Source organism: Coccinella septempunctata, chromosome 7 (assembly GCF_907165205.1).
Source record: "Coccinella septempunctata chromosome 7, icCocSept1.1, whole genome shotgun sequence".
Classification (NCBI taxonomy): domain Eukaryota; kingdom Metazoa; phylum Arthropoda; class Insecta; order Coleoptera; family Coccinellidae; genus Coccinella; species Coccinella septempunctata.
The window spans coordinates 5,936,268-5,948,595 of NC_058195.1; the positions used below are offsets into that span (position 1 = coordinate 5,936,268).

The 12,328-nt window shown below is 36.9% G+C and overlaps 3 protein-coding genes across 3 annotated transcripts in view; 1 reads left to right on the forward strand and 2 right to left on the reverse strand.

The window, feature by feature from the left end:
- LOC123318012 (trithorax group protein osa) overlaps nucleotides 1-3,169 on the reverse strand; it is a 29,220-nt gene extending 26,051 nt beyond the window's left edge. Inside the window, exon 1 of the mRNA XM_044904667.1 lies at nucleotides 3,037-3,169. The gene's annotated coding sequence lies outside the window, so the exon portion shown is untranslated. The remainder of the gene's footprint in view (nucleotides 1-3,036) is intronic.
- A 3,778-nt stretch (nucleotides 3,170-6,947) lies between these two features.
- LOC123317914 (eukaryotic translation initiation factor 3 subunit B) lies at nucleotides 6,948-10,400 on the reverse strand. Its single transcript, XM_044904542.1, has 10 exons — nucleotides 10,254-10,400; nucleotides 9,835-10,007; nucleotides 9,411-9,605; nucleotides 9,048-9,352; nucleotides 8,718-8,947; nucleotides 8,417-8,633; nucleotides 8,116-8,352; nucleotides 7,683-8,064; nucleotides 7,283-7,585; nucleotides 6,948-7,191 (listed from the first exon to the last, which is right to left on the reverse strand). Exons 2-10 carry the CDS (start codon nucleotides 9,965-9,967, stop codon nucleotides 7,097-7,099), a joined length of 2,097 nt encoding a protein of 698 aa, XP_044760477.1. The 5' UTR covers nucleotides 9,968-10,007; nucleotides 10,254-10,400; the 3' UTR covers nucleotides 6,948-7,096.
- A 164-nt stretch (nucleotides 10,401-10,564) lies between these two features.
- On the forward strand, nucleotides 10,565-12,256 carry LOC123317915 (developmentally-regulated GTP-binding protein 2). Its single transcript, XM_044904543.1, has 6 exons — nucleotides 10,565-10,773; nucleotides 10,833-10,990; nucleotides 11,044-11,206; nucleotides 11,271-11,422; nucleotides 11,586-11,851; nucleotides 11,906-12,256. Exons 1-6 carry the CDS (start codon nucleotides 10,710-10,712, stop codon nucleotides 12,192-12,194), a joined length of 1,092 nt encoding a protein of 363 aa, XP_044760478.1. The 5' UTR covers nucleotides 10,565-10,709; the 3' UTR covers nucleotides 12,195-12,256.
- The last annotated feature ends 72 nt before the right edge of the window (nucleotides 12,257-12,328 follow it).

Consider the following 12,328-nt stretch of genomic DNA (forward strand, 5'->3'; position numbering starts at 1 on the left):
GTTAGCGTTCACTTTTTCAGGACCGATAAATTGCTGCTAATTGATTTTCGGACAAATCGAAACAGATGAGCGTGAATTTCTATAATGGTATCAGGGGACTGGGAAAATTCAAAGGAAAATCCTTCCACTCCTGAATTCTCATATTTCAGTCTTTTTTCCTTGTTAACTGAGGCTAAATGAAGCTCTCTACAAGTTATTCTTCCATAAATTGACCCGAGAAATGAATTAGAGTTTGAGTGGTTTCTGGAAACATTTGAAACCACATCTCGCATTCGCCATTTTGCAACTACTCAATTTTCTTAACGAAGAAATACAGGGCGACTCTTTGATTCATACAAATATTTTAACAGTAGATTCTTGAGGTCAAAAGAAAAACTTTTTTCCTTCAGCATTTTTTCCGAATCAGCTCGGTTTGAAAGATACAGGCTGTTGATAAATCATAAAAAATGTTATTTTTAGTTCTATCTCACAAACGGTTTCATCGAATCGAATGAATTTCACAATATAGTTGTTCAATTATTTGATGAACCTTGTTCGAACACAAGTTATCATCCAGGTCTTCCAGTTTTCTCATTATGTACCATAAAAATGCAAAAAATTCGAAGAAACCAACTACTGAAACTAAGTAGGAAGCTAGAAGCTGAATATTTGAGCGTTTTATATAAAAATAAAAGTATTCTTCATATTTTCTCTAATAATACGTCGTTTTCGTGTAATTTGATGTTCTAAAATAAAAAATTTCTGTGAAATTTGAAAAATATTGGGTACTTTGGCTGAATACAACTCTGTTTGAAAGATCCACAGATGTGTAGTATCATAGATTCAGCTTCTTATTCTGAAGGGAATTTTGTTACAACACAGCCCACGCATTTAAAATGGCTATATCTTTTTATCAGGACCGAATCAGAAAAAATGGTATAGGAAAAAATGTTTTCTTTGGATCTCAAGAATCTACTGGTTAAAGTATTTGTACGAGTCAAAGACTCACCCTGTATATTTTTCAAATGGTCAACGTAACCGTATAATACAATAGGGGTTCGATCCTTTTTGGATCGTTGTAGGACCCCAGAAGTCCTGAAGCCAATATTTCTTCACCCTATTAAACAGCAAAGACGAGATTCGTTGGATATGGACGCATTTATGATAAAATATCTTGAAAACTAGTAGATCAATGAGTTAAGATATGTTACTAGCTTATTTCCATGAAAAACTTATCATTTTTTCTTTTGGAATTGCCACAGGGTCTTTATGAATCATGTCACCTACATCGCAGTGGGCGTCAATTTTGAAATTATTGGATAAATAGTTCTAAGCCCTTTGGTAAGAAGTAACACGGAGTAATTTCAAGCCAACTGCGATGTTACAAACCTTTTATAACGACCCTGAAGCACGTGGTAGCTATAGTATGCTGAGTTTTTGACGGTCATTCCTCCTATGCCAACTCCATCAAGTTCAGTTGTTTGTCCGAGTACTATACATGACTATTTTGTCAACGTAAATGCGTCAATTTTTGACAGCGGAAAACCCGAAGTTCGTTTACATCGATAGGAAGGTCAGGTACCTTATAAGAGCGAGCATAAAACTTTTTTTAGATCCGGGAACGATCGTGGCGGTCCGATGATCCTTGATGCCAAAAAAAAAATCGCAACTATCAAACAAACCTCCCGATTCTCCCAACTAAATCGGAATTGAATGGAAATAGACCGTGAAATTTCCTCCAGTTATTTTTATAAATTCGATCTTCGCCTAACTATTCGTTTTATGTGATTGATTCGTACAGAGGGAATATTAATTATTTTATATTGTTGGTTAATGTGATGTTTACCCGCGTCGTTTATGCACGATTAGCTTAATTTGTTGTTTTTTTCTTTGGTGGAGTATATCCAGCGTGCGAAATCCTTGAACTCGCTCCATTTTTTTCACGCTCTGAAAACTCCGTTTATAATTGGATGGTAAGACTGTTTTAGATTCCGGAAGATAGTTTTCAATCTTACTGGAAAACGAGGAGGAAAATTTTTCTTCACTCTCAGGTCCATCCTTTCGGTACAACAAAAAATAGATGTGAATCTGCACTTAGAAATTGCACCCACTGATGCATTTCTCGTGAAGAATCGATTTTTTCGTTGAATTTAAGTTGAAGGACTCCTCCATGTCAGTATATGTCTTGTCTTCTTCAATATGCTAGTTTTCCACTTAGTAAAAATATGTTGATCCCTTGTCTCCATAAAACTTAATTCATAATTCTTTTCTTCCACGTTTTTTGTATTATATTTCGACGTAGTAAAATCATAGATTACATTTTATATGCCTTGCAAACATTTTTCAAGTAATGAGTACAAAAAGATCGCCGAAAATTGAGAATTAATGAAAAATTCCCAATTTCCATTCAGCTGAGACTGAATCCTTCGCGTGACAATTTCCACTTTTGATCTGACCAACGTAGGTACGTATAATTGCTAAAAGACTCTATATTCGTGTAGTTAAAGTAGCATCCGTTGTCGTTTTGGCCATTTCTAGGACCAAGAGAAGGTATGACTACCAAATGTCTTTCCACCCACCTGAAGATGCTTTCAAATAATGAAACATTTGTTCATGAGACTCGTTGTTGGGTCTGTTTAATTCTATATTATTCAACAGTTTCCGGATAGTTTTGTGAAAAAAAATAGGAATTTCACAGTGGGATCTACCAGAAAAACTCAATACAACATATTACATGTATTATAAAATAGAGATGCAACCAAGGCAAAAGAACAAAGTAGGAAAATGGAAAAGAAATAGCCGACCAAGGAGAAGATGCGGATGCTCAATATTCTTATAACATTATAGTATGTAAATGGTTTAATTCAGTGTCTAATATGCTGCATATTCAGCATGAATGAATTTATGATGTATAACACTGTGTTCTGGGTGGTTCTTATACTGTGGAGTGGTTGCAAAACACGATTCAGTACTTTTATGAACTCACACGTGGAAACTCTTGATTTTCCCCCAAATTTAAAGCAGGGAAAAAAATTACAAAAAAAGTGCAAAACTCACCCCCATAAAAGCAAATTAAACTCCTCCTGGCGGAAAACCTTTATGGGAGAAACACTGAGCACTCGACCGGCATAAAAAAAATTACAATCGGAAAACCGCGTGTATACCGCCGCGGAAACGGTTGAAATTAGAAGAGAAGACTAATCAGAGTCAGAGACGGTGCATTGCCTCTGTACGATAATATTGGGCATAGCGCCAAATGAGATTTTATGATTTTTTTTTAGACGTTACGCTACTTATCAATTTCCAGAGCTACGTCTAGCCTATCTGACTTAGAACATGCCGCCCGTGTCCTGATCGATATTACAGCAGCGTTTTGCTCTTAGGAGATTTTTTCATGTAGGCATTCTGGTTAGCCGTTTCCAATAAAAAATCAGTTTTCTCATTTAAGGGATATACTCTGGTTGTAATGAATAGTTTCGAAAAAATGTAAAGGGTGAATCCTTGTCAAATGATCTGGATATTTCATATAAGAGTTTGCGGACGAAAAGTGTATACGGACGAAAAGTACTTGCCTTCATAAATCCGAACACATCGTTCTGAATATGGCTGGTTTGCACCTCATAGAGGTCATCAAATATTTTAATAAATCCAGAATATACTTATACTCCTGTACCAGAGAATAACAAAGAATAGGCGAAGATATTTGGAACGAAATGAACCATCAATGTTCAATCGTTTCATTCGAAACAAGATGATTATTTGAATTGATCCATCTTCGTTCTTCAATCACAAACAATGAAGTTGAAGCGAATTCAATCGTTGTTACTACTCAATTGATTGTTGATCTATCCTCATATTGATTGTCAAGCAGTCAATCTTACTGGTATCTTTACAATTAACGTATGGTCGACCTTCCAATTTGTCAATCTAGAGTATGGCTGCCATACGTCCCGGTACACCGGGACATGTCCCGGTTTGAGGCATTGAGTCCCCGTGTCCCGGTTAGTTGTTCGGTTGTCCCGGTCATTAATTTGGTCGTTATCGTGATTCATATTTCCTAACCTATGGTAGTTAAGAGGTAAGCACGTAATCAGCCGACGTCTCCCTGGCAGTCCAACAAAGGAGGGTCTACGCTACGTCTACACTCTACGCAATCGCACACCAATGGCATGTCACCCACACTCCACGTACGGCGTCGGCGCGGCTGATAATAAGTACATATTCACCATTCAGTCGAAAACGTACAGCGCTGCCCTGTTTTACGTAGGATTTGTAATAATCGTAATACTCAATATTCAAAAGAAGTTATGCCGAAGAGAAGGTGTAGTTTTTCCGCCGAATACACTAAAGAGTGGTCATTCATTAAAAAAGGAAGAAACTTCATGTTAAACTTTATATATCCGTAAGTCATGGCGGTAAATCGAGTGTGAAAGATCATATTCAAAGCAAAAATCACAACTCCAGATCGTCAGTTTCATCAACGTCGAAAGATATATTGTCTTTTATGATCAAACAAAATTCGACAGAAGATACTCTGATATGCGCTGCTGAACTTATCACTGCTTATAAAGTTGTGAAGCACCACCAATCGTTTAGTTCGATAGATTGTTCGACAAAACTGAATGCTATCATGTATCCGGATTCGAGCATCGCAGTAAAACAATCAACTGCCAGAACCAAGGGTACGACAATAGTTAAAAATATTTTATTCCATTTTGGCGTTTATACACGACATAACTCAACCCATAGAAACAGTGAAATGAAATTTTTTTAACTCACAAGTTGAATTAAATAATATGAACTAAACTAGATAAACGTCATCTTGATCTTGTCGATATGGATTGAATAATGCCCTAGCAACATTCATCCGAAGAAATAAACCTACTCGCCCTTCGGGCTCGTGGGTTTAACTTTCTTCTCATGAATAAACATTCATTCAACTCACTTGTTGTATAAATAACTATTAGCTCCACACTCCATTGAGCAAATCAAAACAGAAATGGAAAATATTCCGTTTTATGGAATTTTAACGGATTCCAGTAATCATCAAGCCGATAAGATGTTTGAGGTTTGAAATCAAAATTATTAAAATTAGATACATTGCCAAATAGATCGTCTGATTCATTCTTCATTAAATCTTCAGAGAATCTAAATATTCCAATACAAAATATTGCTGCTTTCAGGGCGGATAATACGAATGCTTATTTCGGAGGAAAAGATAGGCGTGGAGTGAATAGGTAATGTTTTTTTTTTAATTAAAAGAGATTTTGTCTAAAGACATCAAAGGCATCGGTTGTCTTGCGCACATACTTCAATACTGCTTCCAGTGCCGCCGATATGATGTCCATTGATGTTGAGTCTATTGTTCTCAAAATTTTCAAATTTACCTACTGTAAGGGTAGAACGACTGAATAGCTTTTGTGAGTATGGTGAAATAACTTATAGCAATAACCTCTCTCATTCTAGAAGTCGATGGCTTTCACTACTTCCAGCTGTCGAACGATTGCTAAAGTTATATGTGCCATTGAAAGAGTTTTTCCCAGATGATCATACAGTGCATAATAAACAAATGATAAATTAATGACATGTAGACAAACAAGACATCAAACATAAAAATAATAATAATAAAAAAAATCATAAACCTATCAGATGAGTTTTTAATGTTTAGGATTTTGAACCTTCTTTTGTCTTTGTCCCGGTCGATATTCCGAAATTTATGGCAGCCCTAATCTAGAGGGATAACGTCAATCTCTGAATCACGTTTTGCGATAGACAGACAGCGGTTCCTCATTTTGCTGCCAGAAAAAATACAGGAATGGATGACCAATATAACAGCGATTTGTACAGAAAAAATACCGAGATGTTCGGTTTTCATCATGTTGATTCGATCGAATTCTGTATATATTCATATGTCTGCTACGCTGCTTCATAACTTAATTATAGCCTAACCTTCCCTTGATGAACTGACTATCCAAATTCAACAATCTGCAAATCGGTCTAGAGGTCCTTGGAAATGCGGCTTTCAAACATACACACTATTTGGATTTATAATAAGAAAAAATTCAGTAACTTGAATATAAAATTTTAACCACGCAATCTTTTACCGACGTTTTTCCTTGAACACTTTCAAAGCACATCATTTTTCGATGTCAGCAGAGTTGACCCTTTATAGTCTATGTTTTTTTGTAACTTTCCCTGTCCAAGGAATCGTATGGTAAGCTTTTGCAGAGGTACTAATACCTAAAAAAGGAACCAATCTCATGGACAGATGGCAAACACTTGCACGCGAATAAATCGGTCCCTTTCTTAGCTATAAGTACCTCTGCATGAGCTTACCATACGATTCCTTGGACAGGGAAACCTACAAAATAACATAGACTGTAAAGAATCAACTCTGCTGACATATTTGTGTTCTGTGGCTATTAGTTCTTCTTAAGTCTGCATAAGCACCCCAACATATTCAAGTGTCAGCCTTCCTGAAATTCTCTCAGCTCTCGTACCAGATTTTGCTGTTTTTCTATATGTACGCATAAAGTTTACTAGTTACGTGTTGCCTTTTGCTGAATGAATGTTTGTTTGATCAAAAACGATCAAATGGACGCCATAGCAACATTTTTCGATGTCAACAACAAAATAACCTCCCGCCAGAGTTGACAATTTAGAACTAGTGTGTAGCTCTGACTTCTGAGTACCATATAAAGTTCATTTTCCTGATTATTTTATTTTTAGGTTTTTCAGTCCCTCCCAGTCGGCTTTGAACCGAATTTCAAATTTGACAAATGACATTATGGATGTCAAAACAGAAGTGCCAACACAACTTTACCCAATCAAATGTGATATTCACAAATGTCAATGAAAAAAATTCTTTTGACAGATTCGTTATGAATGTCACTTCGCCAGTGCCTAAAAATCGTCAGATTTTTAGTCGTTATGTTTGTTGTTTTGGATGTTAAAAGAAAAACACTTGCTGACCGGCAGATACTTTTTATTGTAACTAAAATACAAATAATATATTGGTGAAACGATTAAACACTCAAGTCTGTCTTCAAGTCAATAAGTAAAGTACCCCCACCACTTGCGTCACAAATGGCAGGAACAAGCGATCTTCACAAATTTTTTACTCCAATACTGTCACTTCTTCCTTTATAAAAAACTCCACCATTTCTTCTTCTACATTATCAGAATCTGCATCCAATTCATCTGTATCAATATCTGTAAGAAAAGAAGAAACAGTTTAAAAAACTCCCGATAACTTCTAATTATGTCGCATATTTTTTTTTTATGTATTTTCTGATAAACTCACTATTTCTGAGAGCCAGACGCTGTGCCTTGACTTCCAAGAAGTGCCGAAGACGTTCCTCCCTATAGCTGTTCCATTTGTCCATGAGAGAAGCACGTTTCTCGATGAGTTCCTTGCTAGCCTTGGATTGCCTCATACGATCCTTGCTCTCGAACTGGGCGTAATAACGCTTCAAATTCTTCTTTATCTCCTTTTGTTTCTCCTCGCTCAACAAACTTCTTGGACGGGGTCTCCATAGGAGCAAGCCAAATTTATCTACATTAACTCTCTTCAAGATCTTGCCTTGGAACGACCATATCCAGTACCCTGAAAGACACAAATGTTCGAGCTACTGATGAAATTTAAAGCCCAACCAACAGAAATTCAGAAAAAACAGTTTTCCTGATTCCGATATCGAACATACCAGTATCCACTTTCGTTTTCCAATGGGACACTCCAGTTACCACGTATCTACCGGTGGGATCCCATTCCACGTCTGACATCTGGAAGTGATCTGTCGTGTTCATGACCAGGAAGTCGTGGGTGTCGACGAACTCCAGAGAACCCCCACCGTTGGCCCCAAGACCGGCCAAAACGACGAACTGTCCCCTTGGCGACCAGAACAGGTGATTACAAGCGCGCTTTTCGAACTTCTTCAAGAGCACCGGGGCTTGACCAGCCCTCACTTCGTAGAAGGAAACGTTTATATTCGGATTTTCCCCATGGATGACACCGAATTTGTTGCCTACCGGTTCCCAGGCAAACGCCTGGATCGGTTCCTTGTTCTCCACACTGTCGACTGGGATCTGAAAATCGACAGTGAATAAAAGGTAAACAGGAATCACACATCATCCGACCTCTTTCTCCTTCATGTGGAAGATCTCGAAGTTGCAATACATTCCGGAATACTTGGTCTCGTTCCTCTCCTTCTTGACCTTGGAGTAACGATCGACTTTGACGCAAAGGTAATCGCCTGCTTTCTGCCAGTGAATCTTGCAGTCGGCAACGTTGAAAAGATTCTTCTTACGGATCTCAATACGTTCCGGTATTTGAAGAAGGGTAACGCATACTGGCACGTTGTTATCTTCAGCTACCTGTAAACAAAAGAATTATGGTATTTTTCTCGAAAAACTTCATTTAATCAAACATAAGACATACCCAGAAAGCGAGAATATTGTCGGTGGGGGACCAGCTAAAGTCACGGATACCCGGATTCTTGATGGATTTTTTATCTAACAAACCGAAGGAAGGAGTTTCGTAAATGGACAAAACATCGTTTACAATACGACCAAAGTAACGATCATCATGAGACCATTTGAAAATGGGCCAGGTGGATGATCCCTCTGGACTAAAAGATCTCTTTTCCAATCCAGTCCTGCGAAAAAAAATTCATTTTCACATCATTCAATACTCATTGTAACTTTTATTGTGCCCTAAAACAACTTCAGGTTATGCTCACCTTATATCCCAGATGATTATTCTGTTGTTATCTTGATAGTCCATTGGCATGGTGGAACAGGTCACAAGGTATTTTTCACACGGTGAAAAATCAATGAATTGGACACCATCATGCAGGAATTTTTTGTATTGCGTTAGATTGGGTCCAGCCCAAAGAGCAATTCCTCTCTGGTGGAAGGTAGACAAGAAGGTACCCAATGGAGACCATTTGATCAGTACTTGAGTGCAATTCTGAAAAATTCAAGCAACATATTCCCATTCCACTAAATAGAAAATAACAATTCATCAATGTTAATCAAAATGTAAAGACCATCTGATCCGTCTCACTTACAGTTCTTTCCTCAACCAACGTCGGATCGGGCTGCGTATTTTGCCAGATCTGGACGGTGTTATCCTGGGTAACAACACCAAATTGATCATACGCATCAGGTTCCAACAGGAACTGATACAAATCTGTTTGTCCCTGGTAAGGACGAGGTTCGGGTGGGGACCACTCATCAGGTATCTGCTCATATTTGGAGAAATCAGTGAATAGATTGACCTTAAAAGTGTGATTCCTGTCCAACTTGATGTTGTTGATCATCTTGACCGCTTCAGCTGCCTGTTGAGGGGTGCTGTACTCCAAGAAGATGTAACCTTGGGAAAATCGTTGGTAGAAGTCGTACTGTTTTCACAGATATTTCATGCTCGTTACCTTTTGTATGACCTTGTTCATCAACTGGATAATATTCGTTACGGACATTGCCCACTTTCCCGAAAGTCTTGTAGAGTACGGTTTTGAGTTTGTCCACACGTTCTGGACCAACTTTGGGAACACCATCCACCACAATAACGCATTCTACGCCATTGGTTTCTTTTGGTTTTTGTTCCAAAAGGTCAGCTAGAAGTTCTGAAGAGGAATTCAATAAACCGAATTACTTTAAAAGATGAAACACCAGAATTGTTCAGTGAAACAGATAATATTATCAAGCAAGTATTAAAAACTACTTTTTCAACGCATTATAAATCATATTCATACAATGACAATACAATTTCCAAATTTCTCTCAAATAAACAGAAATGCACTAGAAAACTTCATCTAAGTTACAAGAGCAAAGGCAGAATTTCAAACAGCATACCCTCATCTGAAATATTATCAACGTATCCTTCAGGATCGCTGAAATTAGGTTCTTCATCGTAATTTACTTCCTTCTCATTCTTAGAGTCTCCATTTTGCTGCTGGCTCTTCTCTTCTGATTTCTTTTTGGCCATGATGAAAGTTTCAGTGTTCGGTCAACACTTATTTGATAACCTATAAAATAGACGTTCATGATAAATAGTTTAATACAACGAATGGTCATGCACCTTGCTGAACGGGCAATAGAGACTTAAAAAAATTATAAGAAGGGTTACAAACTCCTTATCAAGCTATAGTAAATTCAAATACACACAAGTAAAACCAGAAGGCTGAGTGAGGTTATGAACAATGAAAGCGTGTCCCGTATTATTCCTTCAGAAACTATCGTTTTAAAATAATTATAGTTGAATTGGGGCTCACCTTAAACGACGTGAGTTTCCTGATATTTTTATCGTAATAATTCATTTATTTATAATAAATAACAAAAAATACTACTTTCTTCACAGTAGCATATGGCGTATCAAACGTCAGTTGACAGTTAAAGAAAGAAGACAATTCGTCAGAGCACAGAATCCCTTTAAATTTGTTCTCAGGAAAAATGGAAAATTTTCAAATGTGTGAAAAAAAATTGAGGATTGCTTTGTGAATTGATAAAGACTTCATATTGCAGCAAATGTATTGAATAACAAGAATATTATCGAAACAAAATCATAATCAAAATATTCATCACTTTTTAAACAACTCGAAGCAAAACGAACCGCAGTTCGAAAAATCGAAGTTTCTGCGCTTGTAGGCAAATTGTACTCGCCCCAGTCGCCCCGTTCAAAGTTAACCTCTAATGGCTTTATTCCTGTAGTACATTAGAAAAATATAATCATGGGAATTTTGGAGAAAATTGCAGAAATTGAAAGGGAAATCTCTAGGACCCAAAAGAATAAAGGTTCTTCATTCTACCAATAGACAAAAATACTAAAATTTACACTGATATAATTTTTTCAGCTACTGAGTATCATTTAGGACTTTTGAAGGCAAAGTTAGCGAAATACAGGTCTCAACTCTTGGAGCCTTCTAAAAAATCGGAAAAGGGCGAAGGCTTCGATGTTTTGAAGAGTGGAGATGCAAGAGTTGCCTTAATAGGATTTCCTTCTGTAGGAAAGGTGAGAAAACAAAATTTGCTTCAAGATTGGAAATTAAAATTTTCTTCCTTTAGTCTACATTACTATCCACATTGACTAAGACTGAAAGCGAGGCAGCTTCTTACGAGTTCACAACACTGACTTGTATACCTGGTGTTATCGAATACAATGGAGCAAACATTCAGCTTCTCGATTTACCTGGGATCATTGAAGGAGCTGCTCAAGGCAAAGGAAGAGGTACGTGGATCTTGATTCTTGTCTTAAATAAATTCTGTTTCTCATATGTACCTTATTCCTCTAGGAAGACAGGTTATAGCTGTTGCAAGAACTGCTGATTTAGTCCTTATGATGTTGGATGCAACGAAAAAAGATGTACATAGGGAATTATTGGAAAAAGAGTTAGAAAGTGTTGGTATTAGACTGAATAAGAGAAAACCTAACATTTATTTCAAGGTAAGCTAATAGTCACACCTATAGGTGTTATCGTTGGTTCTGTAGGGTAGGCAAAGTGAACCAAAAGTGTGTTTAAAAGTTTGCCTACCTTATGTTAACCAATGATTTTGATAATTCTTCAGAGTGTCCCATAATAAAATATTCAAATCTTATTTTCTAATAGCTCAAGAAAGGTGGAGGACTTTCTTTCAATTCTACATGCCCATTAACCAAAGTGGATGAAAAATTGGTGCAAATGATTCTACATGAATATAAAATGTTCAATGCAGAAGTGCTCTTCAGAGAAGATTGTACCGCTGATGAATTAATTGATGTAATTTGTGCTAACCGTGTTTACTTACCTTGCTTATATGTCTATAATAAAATAGATCAAATTTCAATAGAAGAAGTAGATCGCATTGCTCGTCAACCAAATAGTGTTGTTGTAAGGTGAGTTGCTTACATATATGTGATTATTCTTTAATCAACAAATTTTTTTTCCAGTTGTAACATGAAACTTAACCTTGATTATCTTCTGATAACACTTTGGGAATACCTTAATCTGATTCGCGTCTACACTAAGAAACCTGGTCAACCTCCAGATTTTTCTGATGGTCTTATTCTACGTAAAGGTGTAACGGTGGAACATGTATGTCATTCTATCCATCGTACTCTAGCTCAAGACTTCAAGTATGCACTTGTTTGGGGAACTAGCACAAAGTATTCCCCACAAAGAGTAGGCGCCTCCCATATGATGCATGATGAGGATGTTATTCAAATAGTTAAGAAATAATTTAATGTAATTTTTAATTTGATCGATTATTGATATTTTTATAAAATATAAGATTGAATCAAGCTGTGTGTTCTTTCAGTTTTACTTTTTGTTGTTGCTGAGATGAAGCTTTGAATATTGAAAAGGTTGGTCAG